This window comes from Petromyzon marinus, unplaced genomic scaffold, assembly GCF_048934315.1.
Source record: "Petromyzon marinus isolate PM22_M1 ecotype Great Lakes invasive population unplaced genomic scaffold, UKy_Petmar_22M1.pri1.0 PM_Scaffold_240, whole genome shotgun sequence".
In the NCBI taxonomy this organism is placed as follows: domain Eukaryota; kingdom Metazoa; phylum Chordata; class Hyperoartia; order Petromyzontiformes; family Petromyzontidae; genus Petromyzon; species Petromyzon marinus.
This window is the reverse complement of record NW_027423214.1, coordinates 83,482-106,877: the sequence shown is the minus strand read 5'-3', so window position 1 is coordinate 106,877 and position 23,396 is coordinate 83,482. Positions and strand designations below refer to the sequence as shown.

The 23,396-nt window shown below is 48.6% G+C and overlaps 1 protein-coding gene across 3 annotated transcripts; it reads left to right on the top strand.

Annotated features, from left to right (window-relative positions):
* The first annotated feature begins 3,185 nt into the window (after window positions 1–3,185).
* On the top strand, window positions 3,186–10,994 carry LOC142923004 (uncharacterized). Of its 3 annotated transcripts, none has more exons than XM_076063937.1 (4): window positions 3,186–3,952; window positions 4,310–4,359; window positions 6,586–7,571; window positions 10,332–10,994. In XM_076063937.1, exons 3-4 carry the CDS (start codon window positions 7,139–7,141, stop codon window positions 10,991–10,993), a joined length of 1,095 nt encoding a protein of 364 aa, XP_075920052.1. In that variant the 5' UTR covers window positions 3,186–3,952; window positions 4,310–4,359; window positions 6,586–7,138; the 3' UTR covers window position 10,994. The 3 variants fall into 3 exon arrangements, with proteins under 3 accessions (XP_075920052.1, XP_075920051.1, XP_075920050.1); XM_076063936.1 differs by having other exon boundaries at window positions 4,305–4,359; XM_076063935.1 differs by lacking the exon at window positions 3,186–3,952 and having other exon boundaries at window positions 4,194–4,359.
* Window positions 10,995–23,396: the final 12,402 nt, after the last annotated feature.

Below are 23,396 nucleotides of genomic sequence, written 5' to 3'. Positions count from 1 at the left end.
CTTTTTTCTACATCACACGACTATACCCATCATATTTAGTCAGTATAGTCGTGTGATATAGAAAATGGCATGTCATGTTCAAGTGATGAGCTCAATTCATGTCACTTTCAAGTGATGAGTACACTGCATGTCCCGTCCAAGTGATGAGCTCACTGCATATCACATTCAAGTGGCGAGCTCACTGCATGTCTTATTCACGTAACGAGCACACTGCATATCATTAAAGTGGCGAGCTCACTGCATGTCACATTCAAGTGGCGAGCTCACTGCATGTCACATTCAAGTGATGAGCGCACTGCATGTCACTTTCAAGTGGTGAGCTCATTGCATGTCACTTTCAAGTGATGAGCTCACTGCATGTCACATTCAAGTGTTGAGCTCACTGCATGTCACATTCAAGTGATGAGCTCACTGCATGTCCCATTCATTCATGTGATGAGCTCCCTGCATGTCACATTCAAGTGATGAGCGCACTGCATGACGTTCAAGTGGTCAGTGCACTACATGTCACATTCAAGTGTTGAGCTCACTGCAAGTCACATTCAAGTGGTGAGCTCACTGCATGTCACATTCAAGTGGCGAACTCACTGCATGTCACATTCAAATGATGAGCGCACTGCATGTCACATTCAAGTGGTCAGTGCACTACATGTTACATTCAAGTGTTGAGCTCACTGCGTGTCACATTCAAGTGATGAGCTCACTGCATGTCCCATTCATTCATGTGATGAGCTCCCTGCATGTCACATTCAAGTGATGAGCTCACTGCATGTCACACTCAAGTGATGAGCGCACTGCATCTCACATTCAAGTGATAAGCTCACTGCTCGTCACATTCAAGTGATGAGCTCCTCCCCTGCACGTAGCGTGGCAACCCATGGCACCTGTTGAGTCTGGGTTCCTGCGAGGAGGTGGGAGGTGGAGGAGGTTGAGGTGGAACTGGTGGTGGAGGAGGTGGACCCCTGACAAGGCCATTTTACCCCACCCTACCTGGCCATTATAACCCCACTCTCACTGGCCATTATAACCCCACCCTACCTGGCCATTATGAACCCACCCTACCAGCCTATTATAAACCCCAGTGACACGACAAATATGGACCCAGAACCCACACATCACTGACAACTATCACGATTGGTAATACCCCTAGACAACAAAGCCGAGTCTAATTAGCGTAATTGCATAAATTGACATAATTACCTAATTTTGTAAAATTACACCTTTTGCATTTTTCATTTCATTTTTATTATTTTTCAAGACAATATATACAACAATCCTGACCCTGATGCCTGTTGTATATTTGGAGTTCGCATGTTTCTCTCACTCTCCCCTTCGTTGTGATTTTTTGCCCGGCTCCTGTTTGTCACTCCACATTTATAGTTGCTGATATAAATTGACACGTAAAATGCCACTTAATTGGGCAATCATATGTGGCCAGGTTACGTCTGAAAAAGAGATATATCTTATGGGCCTTACCTGGTAAAATAAACAAATAAGCAGGTGGCTAGGTGAGTGATTGAATGAGAGAGTGGCTGAGTGATTGAGTGGTTGAGGGAGTGAGTGGCTGAGTTAGTGAGTGGCTGAGTGAGAGGCTGAATGAGTGAGTGGTTGAGTGAGTGGGTAGCAGAGTGACTAAGCAGCTGAGTGAGTGGCTGGGTGAGTGAGTTGTTGATTGAAAGCTTGAGTACGTGAGTGGTTGAGTGAGTGGCTGAGTGGGTGGCTGAGTGAGTGAGACACGGGAAGCAAGAGGGAGACAGGGGGAGATAGAAGAGTGAGACACGGGGAGAGAAAGGAGACACGGGGAGAGAGAGGAGGGAGACAGGAGGAGGTTGGAGAGGGAAAAGCGGGGAGAGAGAAGAGACACGGAGAAAGATAGGAGGGAAACGCGGGGAGGGAGAGGAGAGAGACACGGCGACATAGAGGAAGGAGACACGGGGAGAGAGAGGAGGAAGACCCTGGGAAAAAAAGAAAGGAGGAGACACGCGGAGGAGGTGAGAGGTAGGAGGAGAGTGCGTGGAGGTGAGAGGGGAGAGATAGGAGGAGAGTGCGTAGAGGAGGCGAGGGCTCCTATAATGATGACTTCAAGGCATGCTGGGAGACAAGTTCATGTGACCCACATAGCACAGGGAGCCATCGCTGTTGGAACTGCATGGGCAGGGAACGTGGCCTCCAACCCACCACCTGCACCAGCCTCACCACCACAAACCAACAACCACAACTAGAACTACAAATTCAACCACAAATGTAACCACAAATGTAACCACAGCCACAACCATACCCAACAACCATAACCACTATAACCACAACTATAACCAAAACCAACTACAATTATAACCATACCCACAACAATAACCACAATTATAGCCATATCTATAACCACAACTCTAAGCACTAAAACCAGACACAACTAAAACCACAACCATGATATAACCACTACAACTATAACCGCATTTCCGGTTATCACAGGTGGCAACATATGGTGCGAAAGAAGTTCAACACACATACAACAACAAAAGACAAAGATTTATTCTATAGCCTATAACAGACTGTTGGGGCAAGTTCTGTTAGCGAGTACCTATGGAGACCCGCAGTGTGGAACACAAGCAGGTGGGTGGCCAGCACTACACCCGACCGTCTTTGTCTCCCGAGTGGCGATGTTTATTACACACCACAACAGGTACTCATTTCAGGCAGAGTCGACGTAGGGGAAGCCCTGGACTGGTTCAAATGATCGTCACTGGTGTTGGCCGTGAGCGGGAATCGAACTTTCTCGGGTCCGTGGCGTGGCGTTCAACCGCTACTCTACTGCTCCCTACACATACAACAACCATGAAAGCCAACATAACCACCTTCACCACAACTATAACCACAAAAACATAACATAACCATCACAACTTGTACCACAATCACAATTATAACCACAACCCCAAGTATAACAACAACAATAACATAACCACAACTGTAACTATAACCATGAAAACCCCAACCTCCACGTACACAACTATAGCCACAAAAAATATACCCCCCACAACCGCAATTATTACCACAACCAAAAGCACCATAACAACCAACATAACCACCTACACCACAACTAAAACCTGAACCACCACTACAACCAGCGATACAACCACAACTATAACCACTGCCACCACATTCAAAACCACCACAACCAACATCACCTCAACCACCACAACCATAACAAGCAACATAACCACAACAACCACATTGATGCTGATACTCTAACACCACCTACACAACCACTTTATCAAGGCTCTATGTATCCGTGTGTCCATGTGTCTCCGTGTCTCCACATGTCCCTGTGGGTGGGTGAATAGATGGGTTAGTGGGTGAGTTGGTGAGTGGGCAAGTGAGTGGGTGGGTGTGTGGGCGATGGAATCGAACCTGCACCTCTGCAGTGCAAGTCCAGTGAGCTAACGACCCGCATGTGGTGGGGTAAAGTGTGGGTACGCCCACCTTGCTCCAAAACGTGGAGATCAGCGTGGAAGAGTAGACCAAATACCCTAATTAGCGGCGTCTAGTGGAGGCCTCCTCCGCCAGCACGCGATTCGCCTCCTTCACAATAAACCCTTCCTTGCAAAGATAAAAAAGTATATTTGACTGATCCCATCAGCCTCTCATCAGCAGCAATGGCTCAACTCGAGCGCCACTCTGGACCGCTTTCAACCTTCAGTGCCTCAGCAGCAGAGCCGGGCTCTGCTTGAACCGATGCCGTGAGCCCAGCAGCTGTTTAGAAGCCTACGGCTGTGGGCCGCCTTTGTCTCTCCTCCACCACTGCTGAGGTGTCCACACCATGCGAGGTTCTCACCTTCAGGCTGAGTCGACCCAGAGGAGGCCCAGGCAGCGAACCGCTTCAGAAGTTGGCGCCACGTTCACCGGCGGAAGCGGAAGTAGAGAGAGCAGCAGAAGCATCGCGTGTGTGGGAGCAGCTGAGGTGTGGATCAGAACTGTGTATTAGTGGTGGTGTGGTAGTAGTGGTGGTGGTGTTCGTGGTGGTGGGGTTGTTAGTGGTAGTGGGGTTGTTATTGGTGGTGGGGTTGTTATTGGTGGTGGCGTTGTTATTGGTGGTGGCGTTGTTAGTGGTGAGGTTGTTGTTAGGAGTGCTCTGTTAAGGCTAAATACGCGGGAGCTTTGTCTTTGGCGGTGTGAGTGGGGGAGGGGGCGTAGAGGGGGGGGGAAGGTGCTGGGGGGGAGGGGCTCACAGGATATTGCGTCACTGAGGGCGTGATCACCGAGCCCCGCCCCCACTTGCTTCTGTCGATCTTTTTTCTCACATGTGGCGGTAGAGAAGCACCGAGACGACAGAAGCAGCGACTCTCTGGAGGAAGTGAGGAACTGTAGGTGAGTGGTGATGTGAGTGGTGAGGACGTGTGTGTCTGTGTAGTGTACTGGCAGGAGGAGTGGTGGCGTTAGTGGTGTTACTGATAGTGATGGTGGTGTGTTGTGAGTGAGTCGTGACGATGTGAGTTCATGTCAGAATCAGAATATTTATACTGGAGTCAGATGAGCTATACAGCTCTTTCTCACAGATGTCCAGTGTTGTGGGTGAGTGGTAAAGATGTAACCTCGCGTTGATGTGAGTTTCTTATTAATGATGTGGGTCCGTGTTAATGATGTGGGTTTGTGATTTAAAGCTTTCGTGACTGCAGTAATTCATATTCTTAGTTCTTTCGGTAAAGTCACGTTGAAGGGAAACAATAAAATAATAAAATATATATAAAACAATAAAATTCTCACGACGTTTCGACCATAACACAAACGGTCGTCATCAGGTGTGTCTGTTTGCATAAATGTATTTATTTTTAAACGGTGTATTTATTTATTTATAAAAAACGTTAGCACCACGCGCAGCGATTTAGCAGTTTATTTAAAAGTACGAGTCCATCTATGTTCTGAAAAGAGGAGGGGGGAGACGAAACAATCATTGTATGCCGTCTGAAAGCCACTGTAAGCGTGAACAATCAATTAAAACCTGAAATGGTTTATCAAATCTTTCCAATGATTGCTAAGCCAGAATCCATCTTCTCGGTTGAAATTGTCTCTGTGCTTGTATATGTGGATAGCCTCATGAACGAATTTCTCATGGTAGCCAGATGGCTTACAAAGAACCTCTGTCTTGGAAAAGTCAATGTCATGTGAGCCTACTGAATTATAACAATAATCTGCCACGGCCGAGGTGTTGGTCCTACCGTGTTTAAGGTCTCCTTTGTGTTCACGAATGCGGTCCGAGACATGGCGTTTGGTTTCTCCAATGTAACTACTACCACAAAGGCAACTTAGTTTGTAGATATCAGGGTATTGTATGCCCGGAATCATATCTTTTACAGACGGAACCAGATCACGGATTTTATGTAATGTGTTGAAACGGACCTGGATCTTGTGTTTATTCAAGATTTTGGAGATCTTTTTTGTGATCCCCGCAATGTAGGGTAAAGTGATGGTTTTGAAAGGCTCCTCAAGAGGGTACTTCTTCATGGTTTGAGTGATAGCTTTGCAGATTGTATAGTCGGAGTAACCATTAGCCTTAAGAGCTTGGTGTACGTGCTTGAGTTCACTGCCTATGTGTTCCTGGTCGGATATGCATTGGGCTCTATGATACAGAGTCTTGATGAGAGAATTCTTCTGTGATGGATGGTGATGGGAATCCGGTTTCAGATAAGCATTCGTATGGGTAGCTTTCCTGTAGACAGAGTGGCTCATTGAACCATCAGCTCTCTTTTTAATTAGGACATCCAAAAAAGGTAGCTTGCCATCTTTTTCGACTTCCATGGTAAATCTGATGGCTGGGTGTATGGAATTGATGTGGTCGAAGAATTGGTCTAGAGCAGGCCGGCCATGTGGTCAGATGACAAAAGTGTCATCCGCGTACCTCTTCCATAATGTTGGGCGCAGTGGCAGTCTGGATGGCGTCAGTCTCAAATTTCTCCATGAAAATGTTAGCTATAACCGGAGATAGGGGGGAGCCCATTGGGGTGCCCTCAGTTTGTTTGTAGAAAGTTCCATTCCAAGTGAAGGGCTATCCACATATACAAGCACAGGGACAATTTCAACCGAGAAGATGGATTCTGGCTTAGCATTGGAAAGATTTGATAAACCATTTCAGGTCTTAATTGATTGTTCACGCTTAAAGTGGCTTTCAGACAGCATACATTAAAATTTGTCGTCTCCCCCCTCCTCTTTTCAGAACATAGATGGACTAGTTCTTCTAAATAAACTGCCAAATCGCTGCACGTGGCGCTAACGTTTTTTTTTATAAATAAATAAATACACCATTTGAAAATAAATAAATTCATGCAAACCGACACACCTGATGACGACCGTTTGTGTTATGGTCGAAACGTCGTGAAAATTGTTATTGTTTTATATATATTTTATTATTTCATTGTTTCCCTTCAACGTGACTTTACCGAAAGAACTAAGAAGATGTGGGTTTGTGTTGATGATGTTGGTTCACGGTGAGGATGAGTCTGTGATGTGACGTGACTCGTGTTGTGACGTGGGAAGCAGTGCCGACGTGCACCCTCTACCCTGTGTGATCCTCGCCTTCGTCTCCCGCTCTCCACACAGAGACCCGGACCGTGCGAGAGACGCCGCGAATTATGTGCACTCTGCACTGTTCGGACCGTGTACCAGTCGGAGCGCGGGCGGTGTTGTTGCAGTGAATGCCACGCTGCCCTCCAAGTTCGACTCCCGCTCACGGCCACCAACACTGCTGACGATTACCTCAACCACTCCTGGGCCTCCCCTTGTAGCCATAACGAGCAGCACCTACGAAGACCGGCACGGCACACGACACCAGTGTTGGTGGCCGTGAGCAGGAATCGAACCCCGGGTCGCTAGGTTCATAGCACAGCGCGCTAATCACTACACTACCGCACACACACACAGACACACACAAACACACAGATACACACACAGATACACAGACATACACACAAACACTCAGACACACACACAGACATACAGACACACACAGATGAGACACAACACACATCCGCCCTCGGGCCGTGACGTCACACCCGCTTCCACCCAGTGTGCCGCTAGAGCCACGCTGCAAGCTGCCTGCTGAGGAGCGCCTCTCTGCACGAAGCCTCCTGGAGCCTCTCTCGTAGCAGTCACCATGGAGGCTCACGGGCTGCGCAGTACTTCACGCACCCTCGTGACGCTGCTCGTGGCGAGCTCCGCGTTCCTCGCGTCTGTGCCCACGGAGGAGAAGAATTTCTCCCCTAACTGGCTGGTTAAGCTGAGGGGAGCCTGGGAGGTCCAACTGCCACAGGCCGGACAGCCTCTACCTCTCACCAAAGCGACCGTGGCCGTCCACATCAGCAACCGCCTCACAGGTCACGAAGCCGAGAGGGTGCCTCGAGTCGCTTCCTCTCCCAGCCATGGCATGGAGGTTCCCCAAGGAGGAGGAGAAGACGACGACCCAGCTCCTTCAGGGTGGACGACCTTCATGGAGATGCTGCACAGCGGGCCGGTGGCCATCGCCTACGAGGTGGCGAGCGCGGGGATCACCCTCCTCAGCCTCGGAGTGGCGGCTGAAGAATGCAGTGGTGAGTGCCGACTTCACGCTCACACAGGCCATCAGCGTGGCACCGTGACATACACCACATGCAGAGACACCACACGCAGAGATGCATCACGCGTACAGATCACTCGTGCAGATATAAGAATCTCACTCGCATACACCACACACACAAGTATATATCACATCCACGCACACATCCTAGACAAAGTCGCATATGTCATTTGGAACAAGCAAACACCTTGCTCAATTAAGTATACTTAAAAATTATCCACTGCAACTTTAAGGGTGTTTTTTGTTACTGGCAGCGTGGCATTTGGGACATGTGCTGGACTCAGCTGTCCTTGTGCGGCGTTGGTGAGTTGCGCTGGTGCGGACAGAACAATGTCCCCTAGCCAGTAGAGTCAGAACAATAATATTTTTTAATGGTTGAGGAATCCGATGAGCTATAAAGCTCTTTTTCACAGATGTCCGGTAGGGGCTGGTAAGAACGTTACAACAACAAATACTACAAAAACATGTAATAGTGCAAAGTACAAGAAAGGTTAACAAATCACCCAAACACAAACAAATAAAACTAAACCAGCCCCATCATACTCTTTGGTTCTTTCGGTAAAGTCACGTAGGTATAAAATAAAGTAAATCACGATGTTTCGGGTGCAACACAAGCGTCCATCATCGGGTGGGGAAAGCATGGTCTGCTGCTGAGGCAGACTGATTTATTTGATTTTATACCTACGTGACTTTGCCGAAAGAACCAAAGAGTATGGATTCCTGCAGTCACGAAAGCTTCAAATCAAGAACACCCCCATCATACCAGTCAAAGCCCACTGAGGTACTAACTTATTTTTCAGATGGAACCTGGTCACAAATGAAAGCTCAACCTCGTTGTAAACCGCGCACGCACGTGAGTGCAAACCGCTACTGTAGGCGATTGCGCAGGTACGCGAGCGCTGGGCACCACCAAAAATAGTCGTGTAGGCACGCGCGTGCTGAACAATACTGTAAACGATCGTACAGGTACGGACACCAAGCACGCTCTACTCCTTTATTCGCCGCAAACAGCCGCGTGTGCGCGCGAACACAAAACACTCTCCACCCTCCTCTTCACCCTCCAAAGGAGCACACGAAACAGTTTATTCCCCTACCAGTTATTTTATTTACCGCAAGCAACCCGTTAAGCTACGCGTAATTGTGTGGGTCAGTGGATGTCAGCCTATTCCCCTTGAGATCCTAGACTGTATTTCCTCTGCCTATCGCTCTGCTTTCTACCCTCGATCAAATAGCCCAAACTTACCTCTCTCTCTTACTCACGTGTACTTCCACTCTGCTGCGCTGGAAGCTGTAGAAAAGCGATCAGTAGAGGGTTGAGCCTGGCTGCGCTGAAGTGCATCACGCGGACGTCTCGAACGGCTAACTCCCCTCCTGCGTGGACCGCGATGATCTTGAAGAACTGCCTTGCTACCTGAATCCCCCTCCCTTTATCCCACCTACAACAAAGGAATTTCGCCGTTTCGCTCCCTTGGCCTCCCGTCCAATCAGGGGCTCGGATTTTCCCACCCTTCGATACCCGGATCCCAACTCGGGTGATGTCGCCGCAGTGATCTCTCCGACATCCGCTCTCTGTTCTCCCGCTACCAGTCCACTGACCCGTGCTTGTGTGTGTGTGGTTCCACTCGCGGTGGCTCGATGGCCCTTGCCGTGACCATGCAACTTTAATATTAGGTCCCGGCGCCGCAGTGCATGTCAGCTACAGGGGGAAGATCGCCCAATTTCCCGGCCGCAGGAAACCATGAAGATCGATCCCATTAGGGACTTCTGGAAAAAAAACCTATCGGCCGGGTGACCTCCCCTCCTGGCTCTACGTGGGGCGTGTGTGCGTTCGTGCGGGGGGAGGGGGGGTGGCGAGGGTGCACCGCGTTGGCGTCGGCATCCCCCGGTGGCAGCTTCACGGCGGTGGGCACGGCCTCGGCAGAGCGGCTCTGCTGCGGCGGCCTCACGACTGTGCAGTGGGCAAAACGCGGACGTCTGAGAAGGCACCAGCCCCGGGAGAGTGGCGGGAAATCCGAGGCATCGGTGACGGCGTCGCGGCGGTGGGCACGGCTCCGCTGGAGCGGCTCCGCTGCGGCGGCACCACAGATGACGGTTCCCCAAGATGGAGAATACCCGTCTCCCTCAAGGTGGACGACCTTGATAAAGATGCTGCACAGTGGGCCGGTGGCCATCACTTACGACGTGGAGAGCGCGGGGATCACCATTACCAGCCTAAGAGTCTGGCTGAAGAATCCACTAATAAGAGAGAGAGTATGCTGGCGTCACTGTAACATAGAACATCAGCAGGACACCACAACAGAGACACCACACCCAGAGAGGCATCATGGATATAGATCACTCAGGCAAATGTCATAATCTCACATGCATAGATGACACAAATCAGAATCAGAATATTTATACTGGAAGAATCCGATGAGCTATTAAGCTATTTTTCACAGATGTACAGGAGAGGCAGGTTAGAACGTTACAACAACAAACAATAAAAAATCACACTCACATCCTCGACAAAGTCGCACACATTTATTACAAGCACACATTGTTCATGTTGGTGGATTACAAATAGTTGTCCGATATTTGCCACTGAAAGGCAGGTACAACACTCGTGCTCAATCAATGGTGGTGGTGTGGCAGATGGCAAGTGAAAAAAACATATTTGAGTGGAGTGACCAACAGGGGAAGAAGGAGACTGCAATCTCTTGCCTCTCATAATGATTTTGTTTCCGGTTTTAAACAGAAGTCATCGCAGCGCAGACGAGTTTACCGAAGCCGCTACATGAGAGGAAATTGGCTCGGAGCAAGTGCCACCCCATGAAAATCAAGAGGACCCATAGATCCCTAAAGACTCAACTGGATGGCTGCTCCATGATGAATAGCTCACCAACACTTACCAGCGCACCCACCAACAGCACCACTTCTACCAACACCACCACTCCTACCAACACCACCATTCCTACCAACACCACCATGACAAACCCCACCCCGAAAAACACCGCTATCTCGACTAACACCATCACACTTTTAAATACCAACACCTCTACCAATACTATCCTGACTAACACCACCACCCCTTCCACCCCTACAAACCCTACCAACAGCATTTTCTCCACCTTCACTACCACCCGGACCAACACCATCATCCCAGCTGAGTGTGAGTGGTGTCACCTCATGATAATGGCCCGCATCAATGCCCGCCGCACTAAAATAAGCTCAATTACCCCTACCAGCTCAATCACCAACTCCACCGCTCCTACCAACTCCGCCACTTTGACCAATCCCACGTTTACCAACATTACCTCCTCTACCCTCACTACCACCCCTACCCACATCACCCCAGCTGAGCATGTGTCCAGCCTCATGATCATGAGGGAAAAGAGATCACTCTTCATGGCTGGATGAATGCCTGCTCCACCACTCCTACCAACTCCACCACCTCTACCAACCACACACCTACTAACACTACCTCCTCTACTAACCCAACCCTGACCACCATCACTTCCTCTACCCTCACCACCACTCCTTCCCACATCATCACCCCAGCTGAGCGTGAGTCCCGCCTCGTGATCATGAGGGCAAAGAGACCACTCTTCATGGCCCGGATCAATGCCTGCTCCACCACTCCTACCAACTCCACCACCTTTAGAATCCGCACACCTACCAACACCACCACCCCTCCCAACACCGCTACCCTTACCAAACGCAACTACTCCGACGAACACCACCACTCCTACCAAAACCAACCCTACCAACGCCAACCCTACCAACACCAACCATACCAACACCATTATTCCTACCAACACCACTCCCCCTACCAACACCAACCCTACCAACACCAATCCTACCAACACAATGACTCCTACCAACACGACCACCCCAACCGACACCATCACTCTTTCCAACAACAGCCCTATCAACGCTACCTATCCTACAATTGCCAACTCTATAAACACCTTTACCTCTACCAACACCACCACCACCCCAAATAAGAAATAATACAAAATAAATAACATTCCAACATCGCTGCACCCTTTCCATGTTCCCTCCTTTGTTTACGCGTCATCCATTAAAATAAGTTATTGTTATTTTTTAAGAATAATAGTTACTAAGAATATTGTTTTGTATTAAGTGAAGTCATAATATTGTTCGAAAAGCTGGTTAATGTAGATCCTTTGTCAGTCATTTCTAGATGATTGCCTCGCCTTGCCTACATTCACCTTGGTGACTCAATCACATGCTCAAGGACACGAGTGATATTTTCGGCTAACAGAAGGTGTGAACCTACCTTTACCACCAGCAGTTGGATGGACTGGTGAAGTTGTCTAAACAGAACCATTTATATGCCCGATGTTGATTGCTTCCAATGTGTATGCTTGTGACTGACAGATCTGTGGTGAGCAGAAGTGTAAAGGTTAGCGTGCTGCGCTACGAACCCGGCGACCCGAGTTCAATTTCCACTCATGGCCAACACCAGTGATGATTATCTAAATCGTTACTAGGCCTCCCCTAGGTCGACTCAGTCTCAAATTAGTGCCTGGTGCTCATTTAGCTTAGGCTACCTCACATGCCATGTCAGCCTTCATAAGGCGCTCGCTAACAGCGCTTGCCACAACAGTCTTAAGTCTTTACGGAGGATCTTTGTCTTTGACTGACACATCTGTGGGCTAGAGTGTAGCTTGATTTAGTGTTCATGTGAGGGATGTGCTTTGCCTGCTGCCGCCACTGCGTCTCCGCTCATGTGTGTTTAGCCGTGTCAGTGACGCGCCACGATGTCACTGCTGCTGCTGCTGTCACTGCCACGACCCAGTCGGTGTAGGGTGCTCTGGGACGAACTAAAAAAGTGGCACGAGGATTATTGCTCCTACTTCAGCAGATCAAGAACGGTTCTCATGGAGTCATCAAAATGCACCTGAAACCACTGCTGAGCATCTCAATCACATATGTGAAATGTCACCAGTGGTGTCCGTTGCCCCTGCTGTGAGTGGCGGAGATGTCCGTGAATGGTGATGTCCCTGAGTGGCGGTGGAGTCTTTGTACAATGCGGCTACTGTATTCGTGATGAAATAACCTGAGACGAGCATGCTTGGTGGAGCTCAACAGAAGGTGGTGAGGCAGAGGTGTGAACTGAAAGTTCGAGCTTAAGGCGTGAGCTCAAGGTGTAAGGTCGAGGTATAAGCTGATGTGAGCTGGAGATGCGATCTGGAGGGGAGCACGCGGTGTCCCCATGCTCACAAGCGTCGTGTTGCGGGAGGTGGCCCGAACTAAACTATTTTTATTTACCAAGTAAGGCCCACTGGTCCATGTAGCTCTTTTTCAGACGCGACCTGGTCACAAGGGAGCAGCGGCACTCTGCGCTGTCTTCGCGGAGGGGGTCCAAGGGGCGTTGGGGGGGGCTCTGGGGTGCGGTCACCGCATCGCGCCGCTTTTAGATGCGCTTCTGCGGCCATCTGGACCGCTCTTCCTTCCGATATTTGGAAGCCATTGGAGCTCTGCACTTTTAAATGTCTTTGACAACTCATTTTCTTAGAACCGCTTTTTGTGCTTAGTTTGTTGTCCTTCCCCAGCACCTTCGATTAGCGCGGTTGGCTACGTACGGTGCGATAGAAGTTCAACATACATACATATTCTATGTTAGTGCTGTATTTTGTGCATTGGTGTTGCAGCCAGCCAGAAACCGGCGCGACCAACAATATCCCCAAGCTCTGTGGTCCTACATTGGGATTATTTGTCGATACCGCGTTGGCAGTGGTGCACAAATAACACAAATCACTGAACTCATTCGTTAATACAACGGCTGCCTTAAGAGGAAAATATATCATGGGCGATGTTTCAGGCAATGGGCCCCACTGCATGACATATGTTTGCCCAGCTCCATTCAAGAGCGAGTATACATGTGAGGGGAGAGAACCAACGCGTGTGAGGGGGAAACATTCAATCTCCGAGAGCTGGAAATGTCTCCACTTGCTGCGCTGCCCAGACCCTGGCTAGGCCAGGAGATGGCGACCTCAGCGACCACGGGTAGGAGTTTCACCAAATTTGTGTGGCGATCCACATGTGCACGCACACGTGCACGCACACACACACGCACACACACATAGACTTACACACTCACACACACAGACTCACTCACAGACTCACTCAACAACAACCACCATTCGCCACTAAGTAGGGTGGCGACGTCACCACGACGCTTGTGCAAGGCCATGTGCACCTTGAGGCCACGTGAAGTGTCGAACGCCCGCTGGCAGGAGGTCACCGGGCAGACCCAGGTGCCACGGGTCGACTGAGATGACTGGCTGATGCACCACCTGTGCCCCCTACTGTGCCAACCTGCTGTGCCTTAGTCACCCGGCGCTCCGCTCGTTGTTGTGAGCGTCACTCCTCCGCCCTCCGTTGTTGGAGGGCGACTGCCTCCAACTGCCCAGTAGCGTTCTTCACGAGCCTCCTCCACAGAGGCCGATCTTGACAGCGCTGGTACCAGTCATCGGCAAGTCCACTCAGCTCCACGTCCTCCTGTACCACATCACTCCATCTCTTCTCTAGCCCATGCCGCGCCCGTTTAGCCCCCTCGATCCGACCGAACAAAAGCTGTTTCGGCATGCGGTGGCTGGGCATGCGGGCTACATGACCCAGCCAACACAGCCTTGCCTGCCAGAGGAGCTCACCGATGGGACCTTGCCCAGCTCTTTTGAGGATTTATGAGCTCCTCACACAATCCAGCCTGGTTAAACCCAGGATGGATCGTAGGCAGGCCAGCTTAAATGTTTCCAACCTGCGAAGATGCTCCATTAGGGGGGTCCACGTTTCGCAAGTGTAGAGAAGGAAGGGAATGACCGTGGGCGAGAAGACCCGAAGCTTAATGCGAAGTGACAGACCAGGTAGCTTCCACACAGCGTTACGCAACCGATGAAAAGATATTGCCGCTCACACACTCACTCACACACTCACACAGACACACACACAGACTGACACAAAGATCCCCCGTATATCCTGAACAGACTTTTGGGGCAAGTGCTGTTAGCGAGCAGCTATGCATGGCACACGAGGGGGTGGGCAGCCAGCACCACGCCCGGCCGCCTTTTTCTCCCTAGTGGCGATGTTTACACACAGCACCGCGCTAACCGCTGCACCACCGCTCCCCCGCTGTTACAGTACAGCACTGTCCCCAGGTAAGATGGCCGCCCGCCTCCACGTGACTCGGCGCGCGCACTCGGCACGTGGTGTCATCACCACGTGGTGTCACCGAAAGCGCGGTCTCGCGCCATCCCTGCTCACGGAGTCGCTGCCGCATTGGTCTCTGGGCCTCTCGTGTCCAGCGTCTGTCGGTCTCTTGTGACTCTGTGTGCGAGTCGCTGGCTATCTGTAAGGGTCTCTTCTGGGTCTTTGTGCGAGTCTCTGGGTCTCTGTGTGAGGGTCTGGGTCTCTGTGTGAGGGTCTCTGGGCCTGGTGCAAGGAACAAGAAGATGGAGCCTGCCAATGTCCCCCTCTCCTCCACGTGGCGTGGCAATGCAGCCGCTCCCCGCTCGTGTGGGCCAGTGCAGTTGCACCGCCTGCACACGCGGTAGTAGACGCGGTAGCCACTGGTGGTGTACCGCGTGCTCATAATTTTCTGTACTGTATCGTCATTTCCTGAACAGGAACATAAAGGTAGTTGTCTATAGCACACAATACAGGTTTATAGCACATAATACAGTTTTTTTGGTACAATTTTACGTGATCTAACCAAAAAAAACGTGTATTATGGATAATATTTTTCGCGAAAGCCTGCGTGTTAAACAGTTTATAGCACAGCCTGCGTGTTAAACTGTTTAGTCATGCGCTTGTGTTTTAGTGTTGCCCTTGCTCCCAACACTCCGATTAGCACAGTTGGCTACGTTGAAAGAAGTTTAACACGCTACAAGTTATTTTACTTTCTACATCCGTTAATGGAGCAGATCACGGCAAAAATAACAACTAAAGTCTCGAGTAAGGCAATGTGTTATATTCTGTTTTGTCCATGATGACAGTGGCATTGCCCTTGTCGGCTGAGATGACGACAATATCATCCCTCTTTTTTAATTGAGAACTACTCAACGATGGCAGCTATACAAAAATAAAAAGAGATCCCACCAACAGCCTGGTCACCAAAACGAACAAAATGATCTCTGATTCAACAGCATTAATTGATGAGATCAAACAGTTCTCGTTGAAACCCTCTGCTGCCTGACCACCAAGATTATATGGCCTTCCAAAGATACACAAAGAAGATACACCCCTTCGTCCCATCGTCTCTACTATCATCTCCCCCACCTACAAACTGGCACGTTTTCTTGCTGATATACTGCGACCTTTCACTGGAAAAAACACCTCTGCTTGTCAGTTTTGATGTGGTGTCCTTGTTCACCAAAGTCCCGGTACCTGACACCATCGCTATCATTGAAGACCTGGTTCATCAAGGACTGCATACTGGTGTACCCCCCTTGGTGAGACATTGCTCAACCAACACATACTTCACCTGGAATGGAACTTTCTACAAGCAAACTGAGGGCACCCCAATGGGCTCCCCCCTATCTCCGGTTGTAGCCAACGTATTCATGGAAAAATTTGAAACTGACCCCATCCAGACTGCCACTCTATGCCCGACCTTATGGAAGAGGTACGTTGATGACACCTTTGTCATCTGGCCACATGGCCAGCCTGCTCTAGACGAATTCCGCGACCACATCAATTCCATACACCCAGCCATCAGATTTACCATGGAGGTCGAAAAAGATGGCAAACTACCCTTTTTGGATGTCTTAATTAAAAGGAGACATGATGGTTCAATGAGCCACTCTGTCTACAGGAAAGCTACCCATACAGATGCTTACTTGAAACCGGATTCCCACCACCATCCATCCCAGAAGAACTCCCTCATCAAAACTCTATACCATAGAGCCCAATGCATTTCCGACCAGGAACACATTACCAGTGAACTCAAGCACGTACACCAGGCTCTCAGGGCTAATGGTTACTCCGACTACACAATCCGCAAAGCCATCACTCCAGTCATGAAGAAGGATCCTCTTGTGGAGCCACTCAAAACCATCACCTTACCCTACATTGCAGGGGTCACTAAAAAGATCTCCAAAATCCTGAATAAACACAAGATCCAGGTCCGATTCAACACAGTACATAAAATCCGTGATCTGGTTCCATCTGTAAAAGATGCTGTTCCAGACATACAGTACCTGGGCGTTTACAAACTAAAGTGCCTCTGTGGTAGTAGCTACATTGGAGAAACCAAACGACATATCTCGGACCGCATCCGCGAACATAAAGCAGACTTGAAACACGGTAGAACGAACTCCTCTGCCGTGGCAGATCACTGTTATAATTCATTGGGCTCACATGACATTGAATTCTCCAAGACGGAGGTTCTTTGCAAACCAACCGGCTACCATGAGAGATTCGTTCATGAGGCCATTCACATATACAAGCACAGAGACAATTTCAACCGAGAAGATGGATTCTGGCTTAATAACCATTGGAAAGATGTTTTAAACCATTTCTGTTCTTAATTAATTGTATTTTACGATGACCTTCAGACCGCAGCTCTTTCGCCAGCATTGACTCTTAATACCTCTCACACCACGGTAAATGGTATGGTTTACAACATGGAGTATAATAGCGCCTCGCAGCTGTCTCTCTCCCCCTCCTCTGTTCCGACCATGGATGAACTCGTCTGTCTGAACGGGGCCCATAGCTATCCGTGTTGCTAAAGTTGAGGGTAAGAATCCACCCATTTTTTCGCCATATAGCATTGTGAAATATAACGACTTATTGTTGGTAGCTTATCTGATTGGAGAATATAGAGTTTATTGATAACATTAAGGTAATTTATATTTTAGTTTTTTATTGGTTCACTATATAGTACTGTGAATAGCTCAGATGTGTAGGCCTTGACTTCAACATAGCCATTTCTGTGACCAGTCACTAGCTAATCACTCAGTTATTTCAATGCTAAATTCGCCTAGTTATTTCAAGGATAAATTATCCTGTTTGATTTGTACTAAGTGCCTCGGTGAATGTGTATGCTCTGACTTTAACATAGCTATTTCTGTGACCAGTTACAAGCTAATCACTCAGCTATTTCAATGCTAAATTCTATGCTAATTCCTTTGTCAAGGGGTGCCTCTGCGGATGTGTATGCTTTAACTTAGCTATTTCAATGCTAAATTCTATGCTAATTCCTTTGTCAAGGGGTGGCTCTGCGGATGTGTATGCTTTAACTTTTAACAAAGCCATTTCTGTGACCAGTCACAAGCTAATCACTCAGCCATTTCAATGCTAAATTATATGCTAATTCCTTTGTCAAGGCGCTTTGTTTCCTCTCACACAGCTTAAAGGTCGTGATCTGAACGTGGCTTTTTCACTCCAGTGCTGTCCTACCAGACAGTCTCGTCCCTTCACCTGATGAAGGCCACTTGTGTTGTGGCCGAAACGTCGTGAGAATATTATTGTGTTATTTTATTTTATAAATTTACTATTTTATTCTCATTCTACGTGACTTTAACGAAAGAACCAAAGAAGATGAATCATTGCAGTCACGAAAGCTTTAAATCGGACTCGTCCTTCTAAATAAACTGCCAAATTGCTGCGCGTGGTGCTAACGTTTTTAATAAATAAATACACCGTTTAAAAATAAATAAATTTATACAAACCGACACACCTGATGACGACCGTTTGTGTTATGGTCGAAACGTCGTGAGAATTTTTATTGTTTTATATATATTTTATTGTTTCCCTTCAACGTGACTTTACCGAAAGAACTAAGAATATGAATTACTGCAGTCACGAAAGCTTTAAATCACAAACCCACATCATTAACACGGACCCACATCATTAATAAGAAACTCACATCAAGACGAGGTTACATCTTTACCACTCACCCACAACACTGGACATCTGTGAGAAAGAGCTGTATAGCTCATCTGACTCCAGTATAAATATTCTGATTCTGACATGAACTCACATCATCACGACTCACTCACAACACCTGATATGGTTTATCAAATCTTTCCAATGCTAAGCCAGAATCCATCTTCTCGGTTGAAATTGTCTCTGTGCTTGTATATGTGGATAGCCCTTCACTTGGAATGGAACTTTCTACAAACAAACTGAGGGGATCCCAATGGGCTCCCCCCTATCTCCGGTTATAGCTAACATTTTCATTGAGAAATTTGAGACTGATGCCATCCAGACTGCCACTCTGCGCCCAACCTTATGGAAGAGGTACGTGGATGACACTTTTGTTATCTGACAACATGGCCGGCCTGCTCTAGACCAATTCTTCGACCACATCAATTCCATACACCCAGCCATCAGATTTACCATGGAAGTCGAAAAAGATGGCAAGCTACCTTTTTTGGATGTCCTAATTAAAAAGAGACCTGATGGTTCAATGAGCCACTCTGTCTACAGGAAAGCTACCCATACGGATGCTTATCTGAAACCGGATTCCCACCACCATCCATCACAGAAGAATTCTCTCATCAAGACTCTGTATCATAGAGCCCAATGCATATCCGACCAGGAACACATAGGCAGTGAACTCAAGCACGTACACCAAGCTCTTAAGGCTAATGGTTACTCCGACTATACAATCCGCAAAGCTATCACTCAAACCATGAAGAAGGACCCTCTTGAGGAGCCTTTCAAAACCATCACTTTACCCTACATTGCGGGGATCACAAAAAAGATCTCCAAAATCTTGAATAAACACAAGATCCAGGTCCGTTTCAACACATTACATAAAATCCGTGATCTGGTTCCGTCTGTAAAAGATGTGATTTCGGACATACAATACCCTGGTATCTACAAACTAAGTTGCCTCTGTGGTAGTAGTTACATTGGAGAAACCAAACGCCATGTCTCGGACCGCATTCGTGAACACAAAGCAGACCTTAAACACGGTAGGACCAACACCTCGGCCGTGGCAGATCATTGTTATAATTCAGTAGGCTCACATGACATTGACTTTTCCAAGACAGAGGTTCTTTGTAAGCCATCTGGCTACCATGAGAAATTCGTTCATGAGGCTATCCACATATACAAGCACAGAGACAATTTCAACCGAGAAGATGGATTCTGGCTTAGCAATCATTGGAAAGATTTGATAAACCATTTCAGGTCTTAATTGATTGTTCACGCTTACAGTGGCTTTCAGACGGCATACAATATTTTTTTCGTCTCCCCCCTCCTCTTTTCAGAACATAGATGGACTCGTCCTTCTAAATAAACTGCTAAATCGCTGCGCGTGGTGCTAACGTTTTTTTATAAATAAATAAATACACCGTTTAAAAATAAATAAATTTATGCAAACAGACATACCTGATGACGACCGTTTGTGTTATGGTCGAAACGTCGTGAGAATTTTATTGTTTTATATATATTTTATTATTTTATTGTTTCCCTTCAACGTGACTTTACCGAAAGAACTAAGAATATGAATTACTGCAGTCACGAAAGCTTTAAATCACAAACCCACATCATTAACACGGACCCACATCATTAATAAGAAACTCACATCAACGCGAGGTTACATCTTTACCACTCACCCACAACACTGGACATCTGTGAGAAAGAGCTGTATAGCTCATCTGACTCCAGTATAAATATTCTGATTCTGACATGAACTCACATCGTCACGACTCACTCACAACACACCACCACCACTATCAGTAACACCACTAACGCCACCACTCCTCCTGCCAGTACACTACACAGACACACACGTCCTCACCACTCACATCACCACTCACCTACAGTTCCTCACTTCCTCCAGAGAGTCGCTGCTTCTGTCGTCTCGGTGCTTCTCTACCGCCACATGTGAGAAAAAAGATCGGCAGAAGCAAGTGGGGGCGGGGCTCGGTGATCACGCCCTCAGTGACGCAATATCCTGTGAGCCCCTCCCCCCCAGCACCTTCCCCCCCCTCTACGCCCCCTCCCCCACTCACACCGCCAAAGACAAAGCTCCCGCGTATTTAGCCTTAACAGAGCACTACTAACAACAACCCCACCACTAACAACGCCACCACCAATAACAACCCCACCACCAATAACAACCCCACCAACAATAACAACCCCACCACTAATAACAACCCCACCACTAAAAACCACACCACCACTAATACACAGTTCTGATCCACTCCTCAGCTGCTCCCCACACGCGATGCTTCTGCTGCTCTCTACTTCCGCTTCCGCCGGTGAACGTGGCGCCAACTTCTGAAGCGGTTCGCTGCCTGGGCCTCCTCTGGGTCGACTCAGCCTGAAGGTGAGAACCTCGCATGGTGTGGACACCTCAGCAGTGGTGGAGGAGAGACAAAGGCGGCCCACAGCCGTAGGCTTCTAAACAGCTGCTGGGCTCACGGCATCGGTTCAAGCAGAGCCCGGCTCTGCTGCTGAGGCACTGAAGGTGGAAAGCGGCCCAGCGTGGCGCTCGAGTTGAGCCATTGCTGCTGATGAGAGGCTGATGGGATCAGTCAAATATACTTTTTCATCTTTGCAAGGAAGGGTTTATTGTGAAGGAGGCGAATCGCGTGCTGGCTGAGGAGGCCTCCACTAGACACCGCTAATTAGGGTATTTGGTCTACTCTTCCACGCTGATCTCCACGTTTTGGAGCAAGGTGGGCGTACCCCCACTTTACCCCACCACATGCGGGTCGTTAGCTCACTGGACTTGCACTGCAGAGGTGCAGGTTCGATTCTATCGCCCACACACCCACCCACTCACTTGCCCACTCACCAACTCACCCACTAACCCATCTATCCACCCACCCACAGGGACATGTGGAGACACACGGAGACACATGGACACACGGATACATAGAGCCTTGATAAAGTGGTTGTGTAGGTGGTGTTAGAGTATCAGCATCAATGTGGTTGTTGTGGTTATGTTGCTTGTTATGGTTGTGGTGGTTGAGGTGATGTTGGTTGTGGTGGTTTTGGATGTGGTGGCTGCAGTTATAGTTGTGGTTGTATCGCTGGTTGTAGTAGTTCAGGTTTTAGTTGTGGTGTAGGTGGTTATGTTAGTTGTTATGGTCCTTTTGGTTGTCGTAATAATTGCGGTTGTGGGGGGTATATTTTTTGTGGCTATAGTTGTGTACGAGGAGGTTGGGGTTTTCATGGTTATAGTTACAGTTGTGGTTATGTTATTGGTGTTGTTATACTTGGGGTTGTGGTTATAATAGTGATTGTGGTCAAAGTTGTGATGGTTATGTTATGTTTTGTGGTTATAGTTGTGGTGAAGGTGGTTATGTTGGCTTTCATGGTTGTTGTATGTGTAGGGAGCGGTAGAGTAGCGGTTGAACGCCACGCCACGGACCCGAGGAAGTTCGATTCCCGCTCACGGCCAACACCAGTGACGATCATCTGAACCAGTCCAGGGCTTCCGCTACGTCGACTCTGCCTGAAATTAGTACCTGTTGTGGTGTGTAATAAACATCGCCACTCGGGAGACAAAGACGGTCGGGTGTAGTGCTGGCCACCCACCTGCTTGTGTTCCACACTGCGGGCCTCCATAGGTGCTCGCTAACAGAACTTGCCCCAACAGTCTGTTATAGGCTATAGAATAATTTTTTGTCTTTTTTTGTTGTATGTGTGTTGAACTTCTTTCGAACCATATGTTGCCACCTGTGATAACCGGAGATGCGGTTATAGTTGTAGTGGTTATATTATGGTTGTGGTTATAGTTGTGTCTGGTTTTAGTGCTTAGAGTTGTGGTTATAGATATGGTTATAATTGTGGTTATAGTTGTGGGTGTGGTTATAATTGTAGTTGCTTTTGGTTATAGTTGTGGTTATAGTGGTTATGGTTGTTGGTTATGGTTGTGGCTGTGGTTACATTTGTGGTTACATTTGTGGTTGAATTTGTAGTTCTAGTTGTGGTTGTTGGTTTGTGGTGGTGAGGCTGGTGCAGGTGGTGGGTTGGAGGCCACGTTCCCTGCCCATGCGGTTCCAACAGCGATGGCTCCCTGTGCTATGTGGGTCACGTGAACTTGTCTCCCAGCATGCCTTGAAGTCATCATTATAGGAGCCCTCGCCTCCTCTACGCACTCTCCTCCTATCTCTCCCCTCTCACCTCCACGCACTCTCCTCCTACCTCTCACCTCCTCCCCGTGTCTCCCCCTTTCTCTTTTTCCCAGGTTCTCCCTCCTCTCTCTCCCCGTGTCTCCTTCCTCTATGTCGCCGTGTCTCTCTCCTCTCCCTCCCCGCGTTTCCCTCCTATCTTTCCCCGTGTCTCTTCTCTCTCCCCGCTTTTCCCTCTCCAACCTCCCCCTGTCTCCCTCCTCTCTCTCCCCGTGTATCCTTTCTCTCCCCGTGTCTCACTCTTCTATCTCCCCCTGTCTCCCTCTTGCTTCCCGTGTCTCACTCACTCAGCCACCCACTCAGCCACTCACTCAACCACTCAGTCACTCAGCCACTCAATCACCCAGCCACTGACTCACTTAGCCACTCACTCAACCTCTCACTCAACCTCTCACTCACTCAACCACTCACTCAACCACTCACTCACGCAGCCACTCACTCACGCAGCCACTCACTCACCCAGCCACTCATTCACTCAGCCACTCACTCAACCACTCACTCACTCATTCAACCTGTCAATCACGCAACCACTCAGCCACCAACTCAGCCACTCACTCAACCACTCACTCACTCAGCCACTCAAACACTAACTTACTCAGCCACTCACTCAGCCACCCACTCAGCCACTCACTCAACCACTCAGTCACTCAGCCACTCACTCACTCAGCCACTCACTCACTCAGCCTCTCACCAGCCAC

Bases quoted from the DNA above. Each gene is read 5' to 3' on its own strand.
- LOC142923004 (XM_076063937.1), top strand. From the start codon at position 7,139: ATGGAGGCTCACGGGCTGCGCAGTACTTCACGCACCCTCGTGACGCTG. The intron at 7,572-10,331 runs GTGAGTGCCGAC...GGTTTTAAACAG, and splicing joins GGCGGCTGAAGAATGCAGTG to AAGTCATCGCAGCGCAGACG.